Genomic DNA, 22,194 nt, shown 5'->3' with positions numbered 1-22,194 from the left:
CCATGTGTTCTGGGGCACAAAGCAAACCACCAATCCACATTACAAACACCACATTTCACTGTTGAGAAGCCAAGTGTGAGGAGCAAGCTGGATACAGACAAAGCCTCTTCCCTTTCTCTCCACATTATGGTGTTATCACAGAATTTGGAAAAATGTTGCCTGCCCACTCATACCCATCTAACCAAATACTTACCATTGTCATCAGACACACCGATTCTCTCACTGTGGCAATGGTACTCAGCAGGGCTGCAAGGACCAGAATCACGCTCAGACATATCCCACTGTAGAACACTGGAGGAAAGGCACACGGAGTCTTAACAAGACATGAAACCTTAGCTGCCTTCAGTTCTCTGATCACAGGATCGTAGAATCATAGAAGATTAGGGTTGGGAGGGACCTCAGAAGGTCATCTGTCCAACCCCCTACTCAAAGCAGGACCAACCCCAACTAAATCATCCCAGCCAGGGCTTTGTCAAGCCAGGCCTTAAAAACCTCTAAGGATGGAGATTCCACCACCTTACTAGGTAACTCATCTCACCTTAGGCAGGGTTGAGCTCTCTTTGACAAGCAAGTTCTATAAACAAAAGCTCTCGGAAGAACTTGCCTTTCATGAGGAACTTCTGGATTTTTGCTCCTCAAGCCATTAGGCTGGGGGGTCTGAGAACATCATGGAGTTAAAAATCTTGACAGTTAGTGCCAGTCCCATCTTACACCACAAGCATGATAACCTTCCCCACCCTGCTTCCAAACCTGTGGAAATCTTAAGGAGGGTGACAAATTTGTGACAGGACAGTGATTTTAGATATAGAAACCTGAAGACATTATGCTATGCTGAACCTGAAAAGAAAGGGCTGTGTTAAAGGGTGCACAGAAGAACAGCCATACTGGCTCAGACTAATGGTCCATCTAGTCCAGTATCCTGTCTTCTGACAGTGGCCAGTTCCAGGTGCTTCAGAGGGAATGAACAGAACAGTGATACATCCCATCGCCCACTCCCAGCTTCTGGCAGCCAGAGGCTGGGGACACCCAGAGCATGGGGTTGCATCCCTGCTCATCTTGGGTAATGCAGGTAATCTTGGTCAATGGAGTTAATCTCTTTATTCAAAGTTTCAAACAGTAAGATGACAAAAGCAGGAAAATGCTCTCTCTGGGCTTGTCTCTCTGGACACTTAGTTTGTGGCAAGCTGGCGTGTAAATCTAGCCATCAGTAGCGTGCGGTACACTAAAAAGTTCTGTAGTGCGCTTTGTTCTACTCTGTTTTGGAATGGGATAGATCAAAGCACACTAGAAAACGTTTGGTGCACAGTAGCAGGGCCCACATGGACACTTGGTGCACAGCAGGCTACCAGGGGATAGATTTACACCCCGGTTTGTCATGAACTAAGTGTTCGTATGGAGAGGTTCTGTGTGTGCAGTGAAGGATAATCAGAGTTAAAATACTGCTGTACGAAGCAGTCTGCATGGCCATATTGGATGTTGTTGTAATATATGCTTAATTTTATGCACATGGAGTAATTCCACTGACTTTGGTGAGTCTATTTTTGTGTGTGACACTAAGCACATGCTTAAGAGCATTGCTGGATCAGGGTCTAAAAAGGGACCAGATAGAAAGGGATTGGGGTTGCAGGAGAATGCTAGTGACTTTCAACTTATCCAGTGTTCTTCATCTTTCTGTGGCTTACTTGTCTTACCACACTAAGTTGATAAACCTTTGTGCAGTCTCCCCCCACCCATCTCCCCTTGCTCCCACAGTTCCAGCAGAACCACATGCCCTGGAAACATACCAAGCCACCTTGTTATTTTCACCAGAAGATCACAAGTTCCCTTTACAATTATCTCTGCACTCAGATAAAGATCATACTGAATCATAGAGTGCAGAACAGGAGCATGTGTTCCAGGATCCAATATCAGGAGTTTATGCATTGCTTATCTGGGGTAACAGTCGCCTCCTATTTCCTGGCCAACGCAGAGTTCTAAGAGATACCCCGTGGGAGAGTTCAGGGAATGCACTGATGCTGAAAGCGCTTCAACCCAGAGCTCACGTCTAATAATGCAAGTCTGGAAGTGAAGGGGCTTTTGACCCATCAACTGTAATATTCAACTGGAGTCTGGAAGCAGGAATCCACAAGATGGTTTGAAGCTTGCCTAGGCCCAAAGGGTAATACCCTGGGAGAGCGATACAGATAGACACCAGTCCAGCAGCCATAATAAAATGGAGAGAGCAGGAAAAAAGAAAGATAGACCTCAACTATAGTTGAATTAGAAAATCCTGATATTTATCCTCAGAACAAAATACAGCAGCAATCTGAAGCATTTTAATGCCCAGGGTGTTCTCATCTCCCCAACTCCAATCTTCTGACTGTCTTATTCCCATTTAGTTTGTTTAGGTTTTTCTTTTTGCTAGCTTAGGTGAATCGATCCTTCCTTATGACCCTTTCACCTATTAATGTCTGAAATGAACCAGGTCACAGGCAGCAGCTGCTGCCTGTGACAGACAAGTAGTTGCTATTCCAGAAGAGAGGATTTTCTTTGCATTTCTTCTCTCTCTCACATGTCATTTATGTGTTCTCCCTCTTCTCCTCCACTTTTCTCTTGTAGTCTCTTCTCTCCTTCTTTCCTCCTGGTCTCCCTCTCCTTTGCCCAGTCACCTGAGACCTAATATAACTTTAAGAAGTCACCACCTGCTGTAAACTGAATGAAGGCCTGGTTCCAGGCTGGGGCTACATGGCTGGTACCTTTTTACATGATAATCACACTGTTCCAATCATGCCATTGTAAATTGCAGGTAAGGAGACGCTGAGCTCTTCCATTTTTTTTGTTGGCCTGCTTTCTGTGTGACCGTCAGTAGTAGTTTATGCTTACTCTCTTCATGAGATGTAAACAGAGAGAGCGGGGGCCACAGCTGGCAGCCACCTGAAATTGAATTGTGGTTGGTTTATGAACCAAATTCTGCTCTCATTAATACAGATGTAAAACTGGAGTAGCTCCACTGACATGAGTACAGATACCATTCTTTGGATGCACCCTGTGGTAAATGAGATCAGAATGCAGCCCTCGATATTTTTTCAGTTTTTCCACAGGTAGGCCAGTTCCCCAGTGTGAACAGTTCCAACATTCATGCATCACTACACATTTTTTTCTTAAACTCTGCCCAGTCTGTCCTCTTAATCATCTCTGCTCCCCCAGTTCTTGGTCTGTATTTCTTTGCCCTGTTGGTTCCCCCAAGGTCCTGATACAGCAAGGTGCTTAAGCACATATGTAACTTTCAGCATGTTACATGGCCCATTCACTTCAATGAGTCTACCCATGTGCTGAAAGTTAGGTACATACCTTGCTGAATTCCAGGCCTAACCCCCTCCATCTTTTCCTCTCGCCTTGCTTACTTTTTGTTCACCCATCTGTGTCCCCCTTCTATCCCACACAAACATAAATCTCCAAACTTTTTAAGGGCTCCAGGGCTTGAGTCTTGTAATGTGCTCCTTCCTGTGGTCCGACCAGCCTCTCTCTTCCATTGCGAGCTCCTCTTAAGATCCTCCCATACCTCTGGGGCTACTCATAGAATGTTTATCACCCTCCAGGCTTTGGCTGTAGTAGATGAAGGATGGGGAACAATAGTGGACTCAGCAGTGCTGAATCATGATGAACAGCGTTCCCCCACCACGAGGCCAAGCAAGTGTTTCTCATACAGAAAAAAGAAGTACCAAGCTTCTGCAGTGACCATACCACATGCCTCACTGGAGTCCCACTTGATGTGGAGTCTCTGAATTTCCTTTCGCTGCACCCTAATTTTACACAGCTCCAAAGATTCTGGCCCTCACACAGGAAATCTCACTTGGAATACAATGACACACTTACCTACATTGTGGATGATTCTATAGGGGTTAGCCTCCAAAGAGACACCACTGATTACGCTGAAGTGTGTCCCGTAGTGGGTGACCATGGTCAGTATGGTGACTGAAAGCGCCAGCAGCTGAAATACAGAGATTTTACTGAGAAAGGACAGTAGTAACTTCTGCAGCTATCAGGCTTACCCAGATACTTCAATCCATGCCCAAAGACAAACAATCTGTTCCCAGAGAGAATTAGTTTACAGTATATATCTGAAACTCCCATGTGAAGGGAACACCTGAGCACTTTAATAGAGTAAACTCTTTTGACAGTACTGTATAATTACTGTATGTGAAACCATGCATTCTGTCCCTTGGACTCTGCTAGGAGAGGAAATTCTAATCATTTCGAAGAACCAGAATTGTGCCTTCACAGACATACCTTTCAATACATTTCCAGTGCACCAATCCCTGAAGTATTTAGATACCAAATACTGACATGTGTGCATGAGGGAGACGCTATTAACTTCAAGAATGGTCCTGGTTCTGATTGCATTATCTGCTCCACTCTTGAGTAATTGTAGATTTGTCAGTTTTTTGGGGAGTGCGGGGGGAGTGAAAGGTACCTTATGTGTATTGTCATCTCCACTAAGGAAAAGCTAGTGTAAACAGAAGAGTCTTGCACTGTGCTTCAGGGCTTTGTCAGCACTAGCCTTTTTCTTCTAAAATTTCCCAGTGTTGCTATCATTTCAGCTCCATCAATGATAGTGCTAGTGGAGATAAGACACTGAGTGACCACCAACATTTTAACTACTGTGGCATCTAAACTGCTCAGAGCCCGTTGGATAGTGGCTGCCTGATCTATGCTATGGTTCCCACCATTGTTACCAAGTGCAGAGCTAAAACAGTCATAGCAACAGTGGGGAAATTTAAAATAAAACAAAAACCTAGTGTAGCAATTCTGAAAGAGGCAACACATGAGTTCATCCTGATCTCCTGAACCAGGGTCCTCTAGATCCAAGCATGAACCTGGAGAAGTTGCAATGAGCTTTGTTCTGGGAGGCATCAACAGCTGCATTCCACACATACAAAACCTTTAGAATCCGCAATATTTTCCAAATTCACAAGGAGAAGAATCTTCCATTCACAAAGGGGCATCCTGGAAACCCAAACTCTACAGTGAAAAATCTGAAGTAACCACGTATGTGTTAGACATTACACTTAACTATTCTTCTAAGGGTAACCCTATTATCTGTTGGTCATCACCTGAAAAGGTAGTTTTGTAGATGAAATATACTATGAACATAGCGAAAGTCCTGTGGCACCTTAAAGGCTAACAAATTTATTTGCTATGAACATAAGAACCCCTCAGTGCCAACCGGCAAAGGTTCACTCTTCTAGAAAGAGCAACTTTTAGCAGGCCTGACATATTCACTACACTCAGCACATTGCTTTCTAGTATTTACCCATAAAGAATATCATGTAAAGTCTTGAATAAAACTGATGGAAGCCTGCAAGGCCTGGGAGCAGTGCTCAGCCAGAGGCAAGAGGGGGCTGAACGTGTGATCGCATATGCGAGTCGAGGGCTGAGAAGATCAGAAAGAAACGACAAAAACTACAGTGCATTTAAACTAGAATTGCTGGCCTTGAAATGGGCTGTCACTGAAAAATTTAAGGATTATTTGGTGTACTCTAAATTCACGGTGATCTCGGACCACAATTCATTTCGATACCTTGCAACGGCTAACTTAGGTGCAGTTGAACACCGGTGGGTAGCCCAAACTTGCTGAATTCACTTTTGAAGTACAGTATAAACCGGGAAAGCAGAATGTCAATGCAGACACCTTGTCTAGATTGTCCATAGAGGAGGAACCGAAGAAGGCAAAGATCTGGAGAAAGATTTCCTTGTCATTCCTGCAGATGTTGTGCAGACCTGTCTGTGGCTAGAGCATCCAAGGCCTGAGGATGAAGTGCTGGTACAGGATGCAGTACAAAACCTGGTAAAAGGGGATAGCGCAATAATCTCAGGGTACTCATGGGAGGAGATTCAAACTCTGCAATGAGAAGGTGAGGTCGAACCTGTTTTAGCGGCAGTCATGAACCGAACGAAACCAGACCGAGCATTTAGGGTCAGATACCCCCAGTCTAAGAAGCTGGCTAGAGAGTGGGTACGACTTAGATTACACCACGGAGTGCTGTTCTGGCTGACATACCATCCCCGAGATGGTGAAGAAGTGTGGCAGTTAGTGGTGCCTGTGTCATTACGTCAGCAAGTTTAAGAAGTCAGGCATGATCATGGGGGGCATTTTGGAGACAGGAGCACTCTTGAGGTGATAAGGAGAAACTACTACTGGCCCACAATGAGTAGTGATGTGCAATCGTGGAGCCGTCAATGCAAACAATGTGCCCTAGCCAAGGATGTGTTTCCTGCCACCCCAGCCCCGTTGACCTGTACTAATGTGACTGCCCCAATGGAGATCTTAGCCATGGACTACACACGACTAGAGAGATCTTCAGAGGGGTATGAGAACGTATTGATTCTCACAGACATGTTTACCCGATTCACTGTCGCAGTTCCAACTAAAAACCAGACAGCGCGGGCAACGGCTGAAGCCCTCATAAAACACTGGTTTGTGTACTATGGTTGTCCAGCATGGTTACATTCGGACCAGGGGAGGAATTTTGAATCCGAGGTGATATCTGAATTGTGCAAACTGTATGGTATAGCCAAAAGCCGAACAACACCCTATCACCCACAAGGAAATGCTCAGTGTGAAAGGTTTAACCATATGATGTATGACATGCTAAGAACACTCCCGCCTGAAAAGAAGCGAGCCTGGCAGGAACATCTCCCTGAGCTGGTGTTGGCTTATAACAGCCATGTTCATTCGTCGATGGGTTATGCTCCTTTTTATCTCATGTTCGGGAGAGATCCCAGGTTGCCGTTCGATATTCTGGGCAAAGAGGGCCCTGAGGAGGATGAGGTGACTAATTTGGATGTCTGGGTCAAAGGTCACCATGACAGACTGAAGACTGCCTGTGAAGTTGCTCTCGGTACAGCTAAAGACGTGGCTCAAAGTAGGAAAAGGACTTATGATCGCAAGTCCAGTGGGGCTCTCATCAGGCCTGGCGACCGTATACTGGTTCGTAACCATAGACACCGGGGGTGCAATAAAATACAGGACAATTGGGAGTCGAATCCCTACATTGTAGTTGCTCACAACAACCCTGAGTTGACAGTTTACACTATCCGGCCTGAACGAGGAGGCCCTGAGAGAATAGTACATAGGGACCAGCTAAAACATTGCACCCTTAGTCCAATTAGGGACCACAGGAGACGTAGGTTGGCATGCCCTGAGGAGACTGAAAACAATGGGGGGATGGTGCTAGTCCCACAAACCGAATACTGAGGCGAACAGAGTGGGGCAACCCCAAACCACAACGAAAATGGCCAGACCCCTCAAACTGACCAAGTGTTACCCGAGGACAGGAGCATAGGGAATATGGGTGATGAACCACCAGTCTTAAGAAGATCACAGAGAACTAATAAGGATGTACCACCCCTTAAACTTAGGAGATGATTATGTTATGAACTCTATGTAGTGTTGATGAATATTATCATGATTAACATAGAGAAGTGGACATGGAGTGCTAAATATGTTAAATGTTCTTTTTGTCAGTTGAGTTTTTTTTTGGTGTATAACATGATGCTGGTAAATGTTGTTAATATGGGACTTGGATGCGCTGGTGTGAACATCCTGGGTGTGGCAGAATTTTAGCAGGGGGGAATGTAAGGGGTCTATTAGCCCCTTACTGAAACTTAGTGGGTCTTTTTGGTTGGCCTTCTCTCGAGGAAACAGGATCCTGAAACAGACACAGCCCCCAGGGCTAATGGAGAGAGGCCAACTCAGGTCAGCCTGATTGACAGGGCGGGCAGGCCAATGAGGGAGCCAGGAAGGTGGGGGGAGCCCCGCCCTCCATGTGAGCTGGAGCTGCCTGCTTGGGCATGCCTGGGCAGTGCGGACCAGAGCTAAGGACAAAGAAGCCAGCAGCTGGAAGGCTAGAAGAGGAGCACAGAAAGCTGAGCTGACCCACAGCAGCAGAACCAGAGGGGCATCCCAGAGAGCAGAACTGAGCTGAGCAGAGCGCAGCTATACTGAAGCAGAGCAAAGCAGGAGCTGGAGCCGTCTGGAGCCGGGTGCCATGAGCAGCTGGGGAGAGCGAAGGGGACCCTGGGAATGCGTGGCTACTGCCAGAGCAAGTGTCTGACTCTCTGCATCCCTGCAGCGTAGCCAGGGCCTGGACAGTGGGCCTGTGACGTGTGACACAGACTGTGAACATTCCTTACACCCCAGAAACACTGTTTGTGGTGTCCCCATGCCAGGGAGCAGTGTTGGGTGTTTTCCTTTAACCTTTCTCCTTTTTTCTTATTTTTTATTTGATTTTTGATTGCTGTCTGTTTAACAAATAGTATCGCTTTGCATTGTATGCAATGATTAGTGGGTCAGGGAAGCGCCTAGTGCAGAGTTAGTGCCCCAGAGTGGGGACACCCTAGCCCCTGCCCTAAGGAACCACGACAAGAGTGGGGGTTGAGCCCCAGGAATCCTGGGCCCAGCTTTGTCGGGGTTACAGGGACCCCACCACACAGGAGAGTGGGAGGGGAGTCCTCAAGGTCAGGTGGGCCTCTGGGTAAAGAGAGTGGGAGCAGGGACTCAGATCTTTTGCTAGCCAACTCTACCGGAGTAGTGTACAAGCAAGGAATGTTCCCTACAATAGCGGGCCCATTCCCACGCTTACACATTGTAAACCCATTAGGGGGATGGGAAATCAACAAGGAGGCAAGACACCGGAGACTAAATTGAACCATGGAGAGGGGGTGCGGGAGTGTCATCCTGATTCTGGCAATGAAACAATGAACTTTGCGGGATATAAGAAGGCAAAAGGACCGTGCACTTTGCATTCAGAAAGAGGAAGTGCAACCATGTTGCTTAGAGATGCTGGGAGATTGCTTTATGTGAGATAAACTACTTTAGACAAGGGTTTAGCCTGTTAATTTAGACTCTAAGAAGCGTGTTATACTTGTTTTATATGTAACCATTTGTTTCCATTATTACCCTTACTCAGTATTTTTTAAATCTGAATCTTTGAGAACCGAACAGTACCGATCCCAGAGATCGGTACTGGAACCAGTACTATTCAGCATATTCATAAATGATCTGGAAAAAGGAGTAAATAGTGAGGTGGCAAAATTTGCAGATGCTATAAAACTACTCAGGATAGTTAAGTCCAAAGCAGACTGTGAAGAGTTATAAAGGGATCTCACAAAACTGGGTGACTGGGTAACAAAATGGCAGATGAAATTCAGTGTTGATAAATGCAAAATAATGCACATTGGAAAACAATCTCAACTACACATATAAAATGATGGGGTCTAAATTAGCTGTTACCACTCAAGAAAGAGATCTTAGAGTCATTGTGGATAGTTCTCTGAAAACATCCACTCAACATGCAGTGGCAGTCAAAAAAGCTAACAATGTTGGGAACATTAGGAAAGGGATAGATTATAAGAAAGAAAATATTGTATTGCCTCTTTATAAATCCATGGTATGCCCACATCTCAAATACGGCATGCAGATCTGGTCGCCTCATCTCAAAAAATATATATTTCAGTTGTAAAAGGTACAGAAAAGGGAAATTAAAATGTATTGGGGTATCGAAAATCTTCCATATGAGGAGAGATTAATAAGACTGGAACTTTTCAGCTTGGAAGAGAGATACCCAAGGCAGATATGATAAAGGTCTAGAAAGTAAATAAGGAAGTGTTATTTACTCTCTCATAACACAAAAAGTAGGAGTCATCCAATTAAATTAATAGGCAGCAAGTTAAAAAAAAACAAAAAACAAACCAACAAAAGGAAGCATTTCTTCACACAATGCAGAGTCAACCTGTGGAACTCCTTGCCAGAGCATGTTGTGAAGGCCAAGACTATAACGGGATTCAAAAAAGAACTAGATAAGTTCATGGAGGATAGTTCCATCAGTGACTATTAACCAGCTGGGCAGGGATTGCTGTTTGCCAGAGGCTGGGAATGCCGACAGGATGGATCACTTGATAATTACCTATTCATTCCCTCTGAAGCACCTGGAATTGGTCACTGTCAGAAGACAGGATACTGGGCTAGATGGACCATTGATCTGACCCAGTACAGCCGTTCTTATGCTCTTATAATAAATGTATGACTGTTTTCACAATAAATATATCTCAGTGCTGTGATGTTATATAAGTGTTGGATCCTCAGCTGAATCAAACAAGCTAGAGTGTACTTTGTTCCCTTGGATAGCAAACTTGGTATTTCTGTGAATGTTCAGTGGTTCAGGGATGGACACTGTGGGGCGTTACTCCAAGGACTCAGGGGTCGGAATGTACTTATCACTAACCTGCACAGAGATACGAGGTCTGCAGAGGCCTGAAAGGCAGTGCTTGGGTTAACAGAAGCTGGTGATTTCAGGAAGATAATCTACAGCAGGCACAGACAGACAGACTGCTTCACACTACGGGCAGGTAGCAGTGAGGTGCCTCACACTAGGCTCACTAGGCCACTAGGGAGTACCACAGATACTGTAACAGTTTCCCCCTGATTTCAATACAATAGAATTTAAAGCACTTATAATCTTTTAGGCTGTTTACAACTGAATACCTGTTACATACACACAATAAAATGTTTGGTCCAGCATCAGTCAGCTCGGATTTCCAGCAGAAATACCAATCTAAACAAATCCTCATGACATCACTATTGATGTGTGTTATTGTTTGTATCCATACGTACAGTATATGAATAAGCTAAATCTGAGTTATGCACCCCCCCCCTTCAACAGGTTTGAATGCAATTTTACCTTCAATGTTCTCAGTCACATATTTCATAAGCTCAATGACAGTCCCCCTCTGAAGGGAGAACAATGTTTTGCAATTAGAGATGGTCAGCTTTAAGTTTTGAATTTATTTTTTTTCAATGACATTTTCCCCACGTTTTTCCCTCCACTCTTTTCAACCAGCTATAGAACTTGTTTCAATTAAATATTCACTCTTTTTCCTCTTTTTTTTTTTTTTTGATGGGGATCTAACTGTAGTGTAGTTTTCCCAGAACTCCTTGAAAGAGTTCACCAAATTTCATCACATTTGCTGCTTCCACAGCTACTCAGCCAGAACTACAAAATTACTTCTGGTTTGCAATACAGATTCAGAAGAATTCCAAAAGTTACATTCCATCCAATGTCTGTAACAGCAGACAGGCTTCTGTCAGACTATGAAGATGCTTTAGCTTGTCTAAGACATTTAAAACTGCCCACACCTCAAGAAATTGTTCATACAAATGCAATACAATTTTTTTTTAAAAAAAGAGAGAAGCATGAGAAGATATCCCTGTCCTCATCTTAAAACTATCATGTCTGACAGCAGCAACCAATTTCTCACTTGAAGGCTACCCCAACATTGTGAAATAGTTGCATTACAGTGACAGCTTGAGAAACTAAAAGCTTATCGGTAACAGAAGGCAATGCTGGGGAGCAGCGATAACAGTTCAGGATGCAGTAATTCATACAGTTTGCTTCTTTCACCCTAGACTTTCTCGGTGCTAAAAGTGAAATGAGAGAAAACTTTTACAATTCCATTTTAAGAAAGAACTTTAAGGTGGTCAGTTTACTTATCCCAAGTTCCGTACAGGTTCCCCTTCTGGTTGTTACCATGACAAAGAGGCTGGTCACTAACAGCTGGCATTTGGTGGCCCTGACCCAGTGTCTCCGTCCCATGTTTTCCTCTTCTCACTCAATACTGGCAGTTAGTCCCTGGAGAATGCTGCTTCAACTAAGCTGGGGCAGCTCACAGGAGAAGTTGGCAGTAGTGCATCTTGGGAAGTGTAGTCCTACTACAAGCTGATACACCTCCACCAAAATGGATTATTATTAATAGTACTTTTCGTCCAAGGTTCTCAGTGTTTATAATGGTTTTATTATTAGCTATGAATATGAGACCTCTAAATGAATCTATTTTTTTTAAATTTCATGAGCTTTTAAAATCAAATTTGTTGACATACTTCTCAAAATGGTTATTGAAATTTGTCATTTTACTGAAATCCAGTGTTTCAGTAAATTAAAATTTTCAATAACTATTTTATAATGTTTTTTATTAAAAAAAGTCACTGGGAAAAGAAAAATTTTGAAAAAAACATTAAAAAAAAATCCATTTATTGACAAAAAACATTTTGCATGAAAACCTTCAACTGGCTCTAGATAACAAGATATTACTTCCCTCTCCCCAAAAATACAATCCTTTCTGACTCAAGAACCTATTAACACACATATTTTGCGGTGAGGGAGAAAAACATTTAAGTCCAATTCTACTCTGAGAAGCGATCGTGTGAAAGTGGTATTGTCTCACACAAAAGATCTGCTGTGTGTGTAGACAGAGTAATATCTGGTGATCTTAGTGACTAATACAAGTTGACTTACTTTCTTTTACTCACATTAGTGCTGCAGAGCCATACACAGCTATGAGAGGGTGAGCTCCCTTTTTGTGCATTGTCTACAGGATTCTTTCCCAAATTCCAAATCAGTTGCACCTGTGCACATCCTTAGAAGGCAATGAATGCTGCAGAGGTGTCACTGGAAACAGAATATGAAAAAAAACAGAATTACCAAGTATATCCCAGAGCAGAATTTCAACTACAGAATCTTTATTACCGCTGATGGTATGGGAGAACAAAAGAATCGAGATTTATTCTCTGGCCTCTGGTTGTGTTTGAAGGACTCGCAGAAAAAAAACCCATCTTTTTAATTGAAAACAGAGCACACGTAATACGGAAACTGGAAACAAACATGGACTCCCTTCCACACTTCCATCTTCACAGTTACTTTTCAGAGTACTGCTGCACTTCAAACAACCCATCCACATTTATATTTTCCCTAAGCAAATCACGATAGCCATAAGGACAATCTAGATGAAATGTGACATCAAAGGAGGATGGAATCAAGGCATTCGGAATGAAATTCACTCACGTGCAGAGGGTCTGAAGAGAAATCCTCTTTACTGCTTAACATAGACATTCACTATAATCCTTAGCTTCAGGGTCAGACTGATGGAAGAGAAGGGAATGTAACAAATATAAAAATCAATGTCTTCCTTTTCTTATTTGTTTTAGAGGTAACAATATTTATATTGGTTGGTAAGGATGAAAAGGACAGAAGGAGGAAAGAAAAAAGGGAAAGAATAGAAACCACAGGGTACAAAGAGAAAGAAAATCAAAGAAAAAAAAACAGATTGCACAATGATTGCACAGGAATACAACATGACGTTACACCATCTCAAGTGCATCAGCATTTGGTAAAGTGAAAGCTTTCATGTGGGTTTGCAACCAGGAAATCTTGCAAGATTTGAATGAAATTTACCACAACTGTTTGTGAGAAGGTGATCTTTGTCAAAGGAAAATAAATTGGAGGAAACATGGGCACTCCCCATATCAGAAGACATTCCTATCACAAATGTAGCAAGAGAAAGGATAGCCTAGTGGTTAGGCCACTGCACTGAGACTTGGGAGACTGGGTTCAATTCTCTGATTTGGGAAAGTCACTTAGTTTCTCTGTGCCTCAGTTTGGCATCTATAAAATATGGATGATACTCCTCCATTAGCAGCAAAGTGAGGATAAATACATTAAGGATTGCCTGGTGCTCCAATACTATGCTAATGGAGGCCAAGTAAATAGAAATGCAAAAGTTTTTGGTCTGCTGGCAATTCTAAAAACAAAACAAAAAAATTGTTTCGGGTTGAATGAAATATTTTGTTTTGACAAAAATCAAAATGTTTCCTTTGTATTATGACCATTTTAAAAACATTTTAAAAGTAAAATTAATTTGGAAACAAAGTTGTTTTGGACTGAAAAACCAAAACAGTTCACTTAGAAATAAAATGTATTGATTCCTTTTCCCCCCTTTCCCTCTCCCCTCGCCAAAACAGTTTGCTGAAGCTGACACCAATTTGTGAAACCTTTTGAGATCACGAGATCTGCATGTTTTGCTAAAGAGAGTTTTGGCTGAAAAAATTTGCCCAGCTCTACATATAATCATTTACAAGATTAAGACTAGCTGTAGGTGGTACCCAAATATAAAAGTTTTTACTGCTATTGATTCTTTTTAGTATTGTAGGGCCAAAAGAGAGACAGTTGGGTTTGTTTTAATTCCTTCTTGTACATTCTCAAAAGAAATGGCTACTAAGATACAACCAGTGCAAAGCCACTGAAGGCAGTTAAACAGATGTCAGTGAGGGCATCACTGGAAGACTGGATTGCACACAAATTGCACAATGTAATCTAGCCAGAAGAAACTTGATTGCAGGTGACAATGAATAAGAAAAGCACCCAGACTTACTGCCACATCCCAAATTGAATTTAGAGAACAACACATCATGAAATATTTAATACCGAATAATATGCAGAGACAATAAGGAACCACACAACCCCATCTTAACAGTGACTTTTCAAACAACTGCACTTTAAATGGTAAGGAAAGTTAGTGGGTTTCTATTTTTTTTTAAAAAACCCTCTGCTTTTCCTATCTATCCTTTAGTTTCCTTCTTTAACCAAAAATCCATAATGCTTACTAAGAATAGAAAGAAAATTCACATTGCCCACTAGAGGTCCTCACAGACTAGGAAAAGCGGTTGACATTTAAAGTAACAAAGGCTTCAAGTTCACTTCTTGATGCAGAACTTGCTTGCTTTCTTCAGTATCTGCAGATGCTGCTTTTACTTACATGATGTTTCTGAGGCCTCGTCCATTCCAGGGAAATTTCTTTTCCCACCATTGCTAACACTGGTTCAGCTCTGCTGGTGTTACAAACCCTGGGAGCCCTAGCATAGAGAAAAGTTTGCTGGCTGCCGCCACAGTTCTATGCAGCGTGTCCCTTACAAAATGACAGGGTGGTAATAATGCTGGAAACCAATGGAGCTTTGTCTATATTTGGGCTCCCTAGGGGCCATTGCAGCTGAATAACTGCTAGCGCTGGTAGACATTTTTCCTCAAATACCCTAGAGTAGACCAAGCTTTTGTGTTGCAGATGGGCAGGTTAAAAGAGGCATTAGATTGCTATTCGGTTATACTAGACCACTATGAAACCATATTTTACTTGAGAGGCATAGGGCTCAGTATCCTGCAACAGCTCTTTGTTCTGTAAGGCAATTCCCCGATAGCTTGTTTTTGGGAAAGCCCACCCACAAATAGCTTTTGGGAGCTGTCCTGTCATAAGAAAGCTCTTCTTTTGGGGAAAGGAGTAGAGTGACCTGCAATAGCTCCTTTACTCCATCCACCACACAAGATCTTTTGTTCAAACCCTTACTGTAAGTTTCCACTTCTTCTCCCCCGCCCCCTCCCACAGCAGTGAGGCGAGTGCTGACCCATCTTATGCTTTCCTCTAATTTCACAGGTATGAAATGTACAGAAATATAAGGCAGGAGCGGACCTCAAGAGGTTATCTAGTCCACCCCACAGTAAGGCAGCACCAAATACACCTACACCAGGTCTGACAAGAGTTTGTCTAATCTGACAAGAGTTTGTCTTAAAAACCTCCAATGACAGGGATTCCACAACCTCCACTGGAAGCCTATTCTAGTACTTAACTATCTTTACAGATAGAAAGTTTCTCCTAATAACTAACCTAAATATACCTTGCTGCAGATTAAGCCCATTACTTCTTGCCCCTTCGGTGGACATGGAGAACAATTGATCACCATCCTCTTTATAACAGCAGCTGATTTATTTGAAATCTCCTTATCTGTGGCTTACCCAGCAGCAGCTCCGGTCATCTCTCTGTGGAAGTCCTGCAGGTGGCAGCATCCCAGGTTTGGAAGCTACAGTGCACCTGCACGCTCTCAGGGTCCTTAGCAAATGAGCTTGAGATGCTCACCTGTCAAAAGACACATGTCAAAGTTAAAAAATACAGACAGTTAGGCAGGCTGCTTGAAGAGTAGGCATTCTAAATATATTACATAAAAATAATCCATTTAAACTGGTGGTGTCCTTTTAGGGGAGAGGAGGGGAAAAATGTCAAATTCCTGTAAGAAAATCTTACCTTCTGTTGTTATGAGCTCCTAACAAATACTGTAACTGGAAGGGATTGTTATCCACTATTTTCCATGTCTACTTTCTGCATCTGAGAGCATTTTGTAGATAGAGGAAATGGTGAAACTGACTATGTAGACCATTTGCTCCAGATCCTGTATGCATTCTGCATGGACAGATCCCAGATCTTGATTTTAGTGGGGCTCCTCTACAACACAGTTTGTGGGATTGTGCCCTTATTCAAATCTCCTGTCCTCTAGATTTTCCCACAAGACAGCAAGGGAGAGAGAGACTTTCTCACAGAATAGAAAAATGTGGTTATTTTCCCTGGATTCTGGCTTGGGGAAGGGACGCCAGAGGCAGAATCTTCCTTTTCCACCGGAGGGAAAGGAAAATAGGAGGGGAAAGGCTCTGCTTCTTTGGAGATCAACAGGAAATCAGCAGGGGAACAGTTCTTCCTGTAGAAGAAAGGAGGTAGATAGGGGAATCCCAGTATGGACTTTTTTTTAAAATCCCATCAGCTGCCCAAGCTACTCCACCTATTGGTGGGAAAGGCTGAGATCTATGAACTCTGCTGTCCAGTACTCCTGATATCAAGTACTCCTGCTTCATATTCTCTCACCAGATAAATTCACATTGCACCAGTCAATAAAGTAGAAGCTGAGCTAATCTAAGTCTAGGAAAGGGAGAAGGAAGTTTCCCTCTAGATTTAACAAAAGAGGAGCAGCAGCAATCCTTCTCCCCTACCCTCCTTCATTAACCTCTGTTCAATATCTCTACCTAGCGAGGTGATGACAAGTCACAAGCCACTGTGAGATCGCTGGCTCAGCATTTCTAGCCTGCAGGACTCATGTCACTCATGTCAAGGGAGAGGGCACTTGTGTGCTCAACTTTGGCTTGCTGGACTGATACCAAAGCACAAGCTGTTGTGATGTTAATGGCTCATCGCCTCTAATTTGCTAAACTGAAGTCATGGGACAGCCACTTGAGGTCACTGCCTCATCAGCAAGTTAGAGATGATGTCAAGGCACAGGCCTTTGTGATGCTACTGACTCAACACTTCTAGCTTGCAGATCCCATGTGAAGGGCCAAACTTCTGTGAGCTCCCTGACTCAGCCTTCCAGCTTAGTGGGCCTCATGGGGTTTATTATCTCTCTGGGAATCCAGAAACCCTGGGGTTCCAGGCTCATGTTCAATGCTGGGAGGCAAAGGATAATGAGTTAAGACCAGAAACAGCTGGAGCACACTAACCCTCCAAAAAGCCAGCCTGGAGCACACAAGATAACAAGGAAGAGGAGATCAACTGGTAAGCCCAGGAGAGTTTGACTAATTATGAAATGAGGGGATTTATGAACTATTTCCTCTCTGATTCTGGACAAGGGAGCTTTGAGTTGCTATTTATTTAAAATGTATAAATTCTAAAGAGAAAATCCTTTGTTTAATTTACTCTCTTTGGTTTACTGGGATTCTTGTTTCAGCTGAAATATTTTCAGAATGAGATGGTTTGGTTTTCCATGTTGAAATTACTTTCTTCTGATTGAAAGAATGCAATAACATTTTGCATTCTATGTTATAATATCATATAAAATAAAAAAGATGAGATGGTTCAATTGACAACAAACTAATTTTTTTTTTTAAACATTTTCCTTGGGAGAATTTCAAAATCTTCATTTCTTCAGTTTTCATTCCAAATTTGGACTGAAGCCAAATTTTGAATTTTTTTGTGAAATGCAACTTCTGTCCTCCATGCAGCATTAGAAAGAGAGAGAGAGAGAGAGAGAGACTAATCCTGCTAGGTTTAGAAACTAATAAAAACTGTTACCATCAACTGGCTGATTGGTGGCCTATATGAATTTAGTTGGCGGTTTCAATTCAGCTCGTGTAAAAAGGATTTAGGGGATTGAGATGAGATATGAAGCCTTTCACTGGTAAATGATCAGATCAATTCCAGCAAAACAGAAGGCATGAATACTTGAACATATGTCTTCCTAGCTTGATTACAGTAAATTGTACTTAAACTTCTACACAAAATGCTGTGTTCAGTTATAACTGTGCACAGTTATAATCTGTCCTTAGAGCTTTGATTAAAAAGTTTGGAGCTGCTCATTTTAGAAAACAGGTGCCTGAAGAAACTTCAGCTGAATATTTAGCTAAAGAGACACCACACGTACATATGCACACACCTATTATACATTACACTGAATTAATCCCTGTTCATGTTATCCATTTTGCATAAATGACCTGGTGTACCTAGGGTAGCACACAAAGAAAATGCCAAGATTAGGGCAAGATTCAAAAGTACAGCAGATTCTCCCAAAACTGGTGGTTAACACTACAGCTAGATTTACCAACCAGTCACAAATCTCTGCTCCTGATCCCCCTACTGGTTATCAAGAAGCTTTAAAAAAAAAAAAAAAAAAAGAAAAATCACACAGCCCCCTTTATTGCGTTCTAGTCTCTGGCTCCCGATCAGTGAATAGGTCCGGTATAGTGAGACGTTACTTAATACTCGGTTCACTATACAAAATATTCTTCTGATCCCAAAAGGACCACTGATACCTTATATGGCACATCCTGTAATAAGATTCATTGCAATTTTTGTAATATTGGTATAGATAATATTATAAATGGTCACCCGTATTCCATACAGCATCGCATACACATCCTATCACCAAATAAACTGATACAGTCCAATAGTGTGATGAAATCATAATGAAAATCCCTGAGTCAGAAAGAGAAGGCTGGAAATAATGTGAGACTATTTTGTTCACCATATAGGTAGTTTTCTGTAACTTTAGCTAATGTTTGGTACATTTGTGTCTGAAATAAGTGATGTCCTTTATAATTAGAGGTAGTTAAGAATTCAAGCATTCAATTGATTAAGATATGATGGTTTCCCATGACACACTGCACAGCAGGTGTGAAGAAGGAGTGTATTACTGGATGTGTGCACAGTGATTTAACACATTTCTAACCTAGGCCACGTGCTCTATCTTATGTCTCTGATCACCTGACTTGGCTCACACGGAAAATAGCATCCTGAAAATGCTATAGCATGTCTCCTCAGGCACATAGACTACCACAGACACCTCAGACCTGTCCTCCACTCCCATCAGTGGCTTCCAGGTGTCAATCCTTATCTTTAAGATGCTCCATAACCTTGCACCAAGATATCTAAAAGATCAACTAAAGCTCTGGGATAAAGACCATGATCATCAACACCTTTGCTCATGTGGCACAATGGAATTTTCTACTATAAGGTAAAACTCGTGTGCAGGAGACAGAGCTTTCTCAGGGGCTGGCCCAAGACTGTGGAATGAACTCAACCAGGAACTAAGGCCCATCACTTACCTCACCATCTTCCACTCCAAACGCAAGGTATGTTTTCTTTGACCTGCCTTCTCTAACAAACATAGAGCAACGTGTGTGTGCGTACTATAAAAAAAAAAATCCAAAACCAAAAACACCTCACACGCTTCTCCCCCCCAGGGAGAAGATAAGGGAATACACACAAGACAGATGTTAGTCACATTGCTTAATGCACAACTGGAAGATACTTAGATACAACAATGATAAACGTGGTATAAGAACCTACATAGAATAGAATAAGAATTCTCTACCACTGCTCCACCTAGGTTTGTGTTCATCTGGGAGGGTATAACTTGCTGAAAGATCTCCTGAGAGGTCACTAAATCACTTCTATGCTCCTGTTTTTGACACATTCCTTGTCTCTTCAGAGAAGATGCTCCATCTCCTTTCATCTCCACTTATTAAAACAGTCACATGAACACACCTCACAGGGTTCTTCAGAGTACTCAGCAGTCATGGAGTTTCAAACACCTGGATTTTTTACATCTATAATTTGTTTTGGTTGCAAATGATGATTCTAGTGTAGATTGCCTCTTGTCCCTCTCTTTCGCTTCAGATGTGCTTTTTCCCCCCACTGCAAATAGAACATGTGATGATTAAATTATTGAACAGAAATATGTCCATATTTTGCCTACAACTTTTTGTATTGTTCTTTCACATGCTATTCCTTGATCCTACAAGAGGCACCAGAACTTAGCAAAAACATCTGTACTGCACGCACATGTAGTTTTTTTTAAATGAAGGTTATTAAAAGAGTGGCTACTACAAATCAAATATTTTGAATCAACTTTCATATATGGACACCTTAAGAGGATTGCCAGATCTATATAAGGAGATGTAAAAACTGGTATTTACGTGCTTATCAGTTCAAGCATCTAATAAGGAATCTAGATCTCCTAGTAGGTGCCAATAATTGAACTCTTACACCAGTGATTCTGCTACATAAGAACCATAGGTAGCTGGTTTTCAAAGCTAGGCATGAACACCAAGGTCATGTTTGCTACTTTGATCAATTGTTCCACTAAGTTTAAAGGTGATCTCTATAGAGTGTATATATATTTATATATAAATAAAATAAAAATAATTAGGCTACTTCCTTTTTTCCCTCCCATCTTCTTTACAATGTGTGAGAGTGGCTTGTAAGTCTTTTGTTCAAGAAGCTTTTTCTACTGGCTGCTTTTAAATTACAAATTCATGTCTATTCAGGATGAGATTCTGATGACTGGAGAACTAGTGAAATTGTAATAATGCAAAAGACTGGGTCCTGATTCAAGAAAGCACTTGCCAAAATCCACTGACATCAATAGGATTTAAGCATACGTGCTGGACTTAACTGGCACAATTGATAAGGGAAGGGTTTTTTACTCAGAGTGTTACAACACTTATTTAACTCCAATGCTTCACTTTTTCCAGGGAAAAAGATGTCTGTTAAATACTTTTAAGGCTTAGGGGTTCTGGGTAAGTGTTAGAGTCCACAACATACATTTTAGACCTCCACAATACCACCCAAGAAGTTCTTCTGCAAAACCAGCAAAGAAATCAGACGACTTTTGAGTTTTTTCTACTTTAAACCTAAACTAACAGTAAAATAAATTTTCCAGGAATTCTTTATATTCACAAAAAAGCAAAACAGGGACACCACCCAATTTTAAATAAATCTTTTGTGTATCATCTTTAAGAAGAGCAGAATGAATTGTAATTATCAGAGATGTATTTTTGGTCAGGACACTGGGCATGAACAGCACAACCCTTGTAATAAATGTCATGGATTTTTTTTAATGGCCACAGTGGAAAGGATCTTGACTTTACGTCTGAAACGAAAGATGGCACCTTCCTGAGCACAATATACTTTAGCAACCTGGAACCAGATGACAAGGAAAGGGTCCTCCCTTGTTTCAACTCTACTTCCTGTGTTATCTAGAATGAAGATCTCCAAAGAAAACCAAGCATGAACTTGCTCAATGAATAGCGGCTGAGATCACAGCAAGAAGGTGACATGGCTTCAGCGGCATGGTGATACTTCATCAGGTGCCTATAACCCAATTCTGTAGTCTGTGCATGGAAAACTCTTAGCTCAAATGCAAAAGCAGTCCAACAGTCAGAGTTGACACTAGGTTATTAGGCTCCCTGGTATGTCTATACAGCAAAAGCTGTGCATGGGCTAGTCTCCCCAGGTTAGCTTGAACAGCATGGATAACAGCAGCAGCAGTGGAGACAGAGCAGCGTGGCTGTCAGAGGAGGCTAGCAAGCCAAATACATACCCAGGATTTTTGCTGGGTTTGTACTACCTGCTTTGAAGCCCATACCATGCTATCTACTGTTACCTGCACTAAATGGATTCAAGCTAGCTCGGGTACTCTAGCCCACGCACACCTTTTGCTGCAGATATATACCCTCAAAGTGTGCATGGGAAAAGTTAGAATTATTTTCTCAAATGCATCTGAAACACCTACTGCTACTTAAACAGGTTTCCAGTTTTGGGGCCTCCTGGTGCTTCATTTGCATAAGGTGCTTTGTTTGCCATCGTGTTGGAAAAAAATGCTGCACCACACCTCCTTCAATGCAAGCAGAGACACGGGTGAGGATGGGGCTGTGGAAAGACGTGGCATGCAGATTAACTGCAAGAGAGAGATGCCCCTTACGGCTTAGAGCTATGCTTTACTTACAGGGTGCAATTTGTAAGAAATACAAGGAGCTCCAGTTTGTAAAGCAACCGGAGCTGTTCCCCCAACACATTATCAAATTTCAACTTCAGTCATTCAAGCTAAAGAGGAAACACAGAAAGTAACACCGTCTCCAATTATCACACGTAGCCTAGGTGAATAGATTTTAAGTCCAGAAGGGACCATGAGATCATCTAGTCTGACCAGCTGCATAGCACAGGCTGTAGAAT

General features: G+C 42.2%; 1 protein-coding gene across 1 annotated transcript in view; it reads right to left on the bottom strand.

The window, feature by feature from the left end:
- Positions 1-16,098, bottom strand: part of TSPAN32 (tetraspanin 32) — a 66,902-nt gene extending 50,804 nt beyond the window's left edge. The window contains exons 1-7 of the mRNA XM_067540603.1: positions 15,943-16,098; positions 15,657-15,777; positions 12,879-12,955; positions 12,333-12,485; positions 11,568-11,765; positions 3,856-3,970; positions 194-291 (exon numbers count right to left, since the gene is read on the bottom strand). Coding sequence (XP_067396704.1) covers positions 194-291; positions 3,856-3,970; positions 11,568-11,633 — 279 coding nt within the window. The 5' untranslated portion in view covers positions 11,634-11,765; positions 12,333-12,485; positions 12,879-12,955; positions 15,657-15,777; positions 15,943-16,098. The remainder of the gene's footprint in view (positions 1-193; positions 292-3,855; positions 3,971-11,567; positions 11,766-12,332; positions 12,486-12,878; positions 12,956-15,656; positions 15,778-15,942) is intronic.
- Positions 16,099-22,194: the final 6,096 nt, after the last annotated feature.

This window comes from Emydura macquarii, unplaced genomic scaffold (assembly GCF_026122565.2).
Source record: "Emydura macquarii macquarii isolate MOO-44397 ecotype Brisbane River unplaced genomic scaffold, CSIRO-AGI_Emac_v2 contig_587, whole genome shotgun sequence".
NCBI classification, from domain to species: Eukaryota; Metazoa; Chordata; order Testudines; family Chelidae; genus Emydura; species Emydura macquarii.
This window is presented reverse-complemented; position numbering and strand designations above follow the sequence as displayed.